We start from the raw sequence: 5438 nt of genomic DNA, 5'->3' as shown, positions 1-5438 counted from the left end.
AAGAATGATCAAGATGACTTTGATTCATCTCATCAAGATCTCAACGTAAACACTCAATTGCCAATTGATCTTGTGTATTATCTTTTAGAATGGCCACAAAACAATAATTTCTCCTTCACTCATTTTTTCTTACCCATCCATTTCCAGGCCATAGTAGCTTAAGTAGTCTGATCGTGTTGGTTTGGGCCACCATACAACTGGCACCTTTGGTAACACAGCTCTCTCTTTGGAAACAAGGGATCCAAAATAGTCTTAACTCGTGATCTTCTCCTATTTCAGTCAATTTAATGATAAGGCATACGTTCAATCAAGAAATAATCATAGAGATTTAAGAAATTACTGTTGGAATGAAACCAACGAAAGTCAAGTATTACACTCCCGATAGACAGGAAGAGGGCTTGTCCATCATTATCATTATCATAATTAAACAAGCCACTGTTATGAAGATTAACTTTTTTATTATGCATGAAGTTACGAAAGTTATTTAAAATAAAGGATTACTATTTACAAGTGCACTTTAGTTGTAAAGATTGTCCCATATGAAATGAGGTACTAGATGATCCTAGTTTGGCTAGACAATCAACCAATGGCTCTTATAAAAATGAAAGAGCTCTTTTTAAGATTCACTAACGAGGGCTTGTTAAACGTGTACATACCCGGGCATCCTTGTATACTTTACCAGGGCGACAAAAGTAGCCTTTCTTAGGGGCACAATGGAGGTCCTCGGAGCATATACACAAACCTTCTAGTGCACATCCCTCCTTGATTATGCTCACTCCACCCTTTATCCCAAGAATCTGATCAGTCCATTCATTAGAGAACAGTCCCATCGGATCGTATGTCTGCTTCACCTTCAAAAAATCTACGCTCTTGTCGTACTTTCTCACCGCACCATCAAACGCAAGGTTACGATTTTTTCCCCAATGAGGTAGCCCTCCATATTTAAAGAGAGCCATCTGTTCCACCTCTTCTAGTATATCTTCATAGAGTCTAGGGACCATGGGGTCCTTGCTTCTGTAGTAAGTGATGTCAAAGTCCAACCCATCTTCTTGATGGCCTAAGTAAGCACTTGAACTCTTTACATATCTCATAAGGATCCCATTATAGAGTTCCACACCACACATGGAATTTGGAACCAAGTCCCTTAGCTTCTGAACATCTTGAATGAAGTTCCTAACATTGGACAATCCAATGGATATTGTCGTTTGATGAATGAATGTGCCCTTAATCCTAGGATCCCAAGGGCATGCAGTTATGTGGGCGTCCTCGCGGCTATCTAAGCAGCTGCCTGAGGCTTGTACATGGTTTTGGTATCCAATCACCGGGTAGCCTGTGAACAGGGCGCCATTGTTCGTAAGCCCATATGCGGCGGTCATGAGGGTCGACGTTGTTATCTTTGAATTGCTACACTTCAAATCGGCGTTGTTCGTCGCCTCTAGACCCTCCTCTTTATCAACATCACAACCATCAAAGAGTCACATTAGCAGAAAAAGCTTGAAACATGTTAAGTAATATAATTAGGGAATAATGCTCTATGTTACTTGATTTGCTCAACAACATACCATAATGCGAATCTGCGAACCAGTTCATAATATGTTTGGCTATAATTTGTCAAATATTAGCAAATTAGGTAGCAAGAAATTAGCAAATTAGATTTGTGTTTCTATTTAGGGTTCTGTTTTTCCACTTGTTTTGTTCTCGAGGCAAGGCGGCTAGTCCTGATTTCTTAGTTCTATCTATAATATTTTGAGGTCCTCTCTGTGGCCACATTCTTTTCTTGGTTTTAAAAACAATGGTGGCAAGATAAAATTTAAGGTCATGTGCGCAACCATTAATTTTTTTTTTTCTACGGAATATTAGCTTAATCAGTGGAACAGAAGAAGGAGAGATCTGCCATTAAAAAAAAAATTGAGGGAGAGACCTGGGAGGGATTGAGAAAGGTGAGGGTAAGAGAAGGCTAAAAATTAAGGGGGAAAATTCCAATCAAAATACAACATAGTTTTCCGTTTTTTAGGCACTTTTCACTCACTCCTCATTCATGTCCTCAGAAGCCTCTCCTTCTCCCACCCTACCTACCCCTCTCTCCGCTGGAAATTGTAAATCAAAATCAATGTTTAAGGTTTTGTGAAAGGTCTTTGCAGTCAACTGAATAGTTATTATGTGTAGAAAATGTAAGTCATTGTATGTTTTCTAGAGTTCTAAATGTACGTCTAGGCTAGATTATCAGAGAATCAATGGGAATTTCTTATGATGTTACTTAGGATACCTAAAGGACTTAACGGGACTACAACAAAGTGTTTAATAAGTATATAGCTATTTTAGAAGTGTCTTCGGTATATATGAAGTGATTTGTGTAGAGATTGCAAGCTTAAAGATTCAAGGGTAAGCTTCAAGGGTAAAGGTTCAAGGGTAATAATTGTACATATTCTAGGGGAAAAAGGGAAAAGAATACCAAGTCTATTGCAAGTTGTTTTGAGATATATAAGTCTTTATTTTTGTGTTTCATCTGTGTTTAGTGGAGCTCTACACATGTCTGTGCATCTCCCAAGCTCCCTTACCTTGCTCTTATAATCACATTCAAGACTGCATCATCAAGCCATCCAACTGGGGCCAATACTCACACCAGCTGATAAACTAATATTCCATGGAAAAAAATTTCATGGTTGGCAAACATGGTCCAAGTGTCGGGCAAATAGTTCTTTCTTTCAATTTTCTTATTTGGAACTCCAATATACACCTTGAAGTATCTATAGGCCATGTCAGCATCACTCCGATTTTGATACATCACGCATGTATCTCCAATATTTTGGAATATTTGCAATATATCAGCCAATCCATTCTTTTCAAAAAGGTGCCGATACAGATGGGGGTGTGTGTAGATAGATAGGTAGATAGATAGGTAAACGTGTTTCTGGTCTGTCGGACAAGATTAATTATCCGGTCCATCGACTAGAAATATAGTGGGCCCATGTTGTTTGGGTGATGTAAACCATTCATATTATGGGCCCTCACATAGATTGGGTGTTCCCCAAAGAGCATCTCCATAGGATCATCCTAACCGTTCAATTTGTGGAGGTTAAAATGGGCGGGTTTAAACCTCCACAAATCTGTTCATTTTAAACCTCCACAAATCAAAGGGTTAAGATAATCCTATGGAGATGATTTTTGGGGCACACCCTATCTATGTTAGGTCCATCTCATGAATGGTTTGGATCACCCAAACAATGAGGGCCCACCCAATTTCTGGTCGACGGACCAGAAAATGTGATCGGGCAATACTTCACCATATTTAAAACCATGATATAAAACAAAGGCAGTGCCAAAGCAAACTTTACTAGCAAACCAAAGAAGCCTATACCCTCAATGAATGGGGTTTATGTGAAAGTTATATACTTGTGAACCAAGCAAACTGATGAACGAGGTAACATAGTCTAACGCCAAATATTAATTGACCTTGTTACTTACCTGCTGATCTTATTATTGCCAACATTACTGTCGAAGTAGAACGGAATCCAGGGAAGTCAATGAGACCATTCCCGGTGGCATTGGACGTTATCCGGTCATCGATCCGATAGACCACCTTACGTTGGCTAGGGTACCATGTCATGTCCCCAAACTCATGTTGAATCCCAAAGCTAACTGACTTTTCTCCTAAGTCCGAGTCGTTGCTCACCAAATTGGTAATTGACCGTTTGAAAAGTGGTTGCAACTTTAGGGTAACCTACAAAAAGAAAGAAATAGAGAGACAGCCACACACAAAAAGAAATAAGTGACCCACCACACCGCATGTTACCCAATCTGAGGACAATATATAGGTTTTCCATAATAAGATTTTGATCTTAGTTTAGTGTGGATCTGTTTTAGATTAGTCTTTAAGTCCTGTTTTGATGGGTTTCTCGTGACCATTGTATTGCACATTTAAGTATGAAAAGAAGGGTTTTGCCAACTAGTGCCTTAAGGTAGATTGGAAATGATATTTTACACATATTTTGATAAAAAAGCCTCAAAAAATGTGTATTTTTATCAAAAACATGTGTAAAACGATTGTAAAATACCATTTCCAATCCATCTTAACCAGTGCCCTAGTTAACAAAACCCTTAATAAAATTGCTGGTTCTGCCCAGGGACCTTAGTGCACAATTTTTTTTAAAAAAAAAGCACTTACCTGTGAAATAACTCCGATGACCCCTAGAGAAACCTTAGCAGCATTCATGTTGGGGTCATCATTAGCAAGTGATCGGACCGTGGCATACCCCTCGGTCTGAGACGCTGGTGTGACGATACGAATCCCTGCGACATACTCATGAACGGAACTTCCCTTGCCCCATAGCGAGCTCCCATGTGCACCCGTAGCAAGAAGTCCTCCCATAGTCAAGCCCCACCAGTAAGGCGAATAAGGCAACGCTAACCCGGCCTTGGCCGCTCCATCTATAACCTCTCTAAGTGTTACACCACTGTCCACAGTCATCAGCATAGTGGATGGATCTACACTCAATGTGCGGTTGAGAAATCGGGTGCTTATAAGAACCCCATCGTCTCCTCCGGGACAAACAAGCTTTGGAATACTATGGGAATATTTAGTCACCACTTTCATCTTCTTCTTATTCATTGTGGCCTTTGCCACCGCCGCGATAAGCTCTTCTTCGGAGGTGGGATAGACTACCTCGTCCGCGCGGCATATGCTTCTATCAGGGAATGTACCATACGAATTTGTTATGGTGCAATTCTTCGTCGTGTCGGTGACGCATCTTACTGGGTCTTCTGGTGGGCTACATATTGTCAAATGGAACAAAACAAACAGGCATTGCCACCGGAAAATACGTTTCATTAGGCCGGATTCCGGTGTCATAGAGTCTGTGTGTGGTGGGTATTGCTTATCTGAAGTGTATGTTTTACATACATAGAGGTTGATGTATGGTAGACCAATGAAAGGGGAAAAACCCAACAATAATACATGGCGTGGAGGTGGGTTCAAGCAAGAAAAGTTCTTACATCATTCATTGGCATTTGGCAGTAGAAAAATGCCCATGAAGCAAGGCAAAAGCAGAGAGAGAGAGAGAGAGAGAGAGAGAGAGGTGTTATTGTTGATTTGGATAAAGACGAATGGTGAGGGCAATATGGATTACAGAGGATTGTAATGAAGACTGCATTTAATTTAAGACCAGAAGTAGATATTACGTGAATCGTACAGGCCTTTGAAGGGAAGTTGGCCCAGTCATGGAATGGGGGAAGACAAATACTTAAATGCAAATCAAATGGGGTCAAGCAAGAAAAGTTCTTACATCATTCATTGGCATTTGGCAGTAGAAAAATGCACATGAAGCAAGGCAAAAGCAGAGAGAGAGAGAGAGAGAGAGAGAGAGAGAGGTGTTGTTGTTGATTTGGATAAAGATGAATGGTGAGGGCAATATGGATTACAGAGGATTGTAATGAAGACT

The 5438-nt window shown here is 40.2% G+C and overlaps 1 protein-coding gene across 1 annotated transcript; it reads right to left on the bottom strand.

The window, feature by feature from the left end:
• Positions 1-436: 436 nt before the first annotated feature.
• Positions 437-5088, bottom strand: LOC143886125 (putative L-gulonolactone oxidase 6). Its single transcript, XM_077390092.1, has 3 exons — positions 4166-5088; positions 3466-3721; positions 437-1447 (listed from the first exon to the last, which is right to left on the bottom strand). The coding sequence occupies exons 1-3, from the start codon at positions 4847-4849 to the stop codon at positions 627-629; spliced, it is 1761 nt and encodes a 586-aa protein (XP_077246207.1). The 5' UTR covers positions 4850-5088; the 3' UTR covers positions 437-626.
• Positions 5089-5438: the final 350 nt, after the last annotated feature.

This window comes from Tasmannia lanceolata, unplaced genomic scaffold, assembly GCF_043159265.1.
Source record: "Tasmannia lanceolata isolate RefF3 unplaced genomic scaffold, GAP_Taslan_0.1 ptg000002l, whole genome shotgun sequence".
NCBI lineage: Eukaryota > Viridiplantae > Streptophyta > Magnoliopsida > Canellales > Winteraceae > Tasmannia > Tasmannia lanceolata.
The sequence above is the reverse complement of the archived record's forward strand: the minus strand, read 5'-3'. Positions and strand labels throughout refer to the sequence as shown.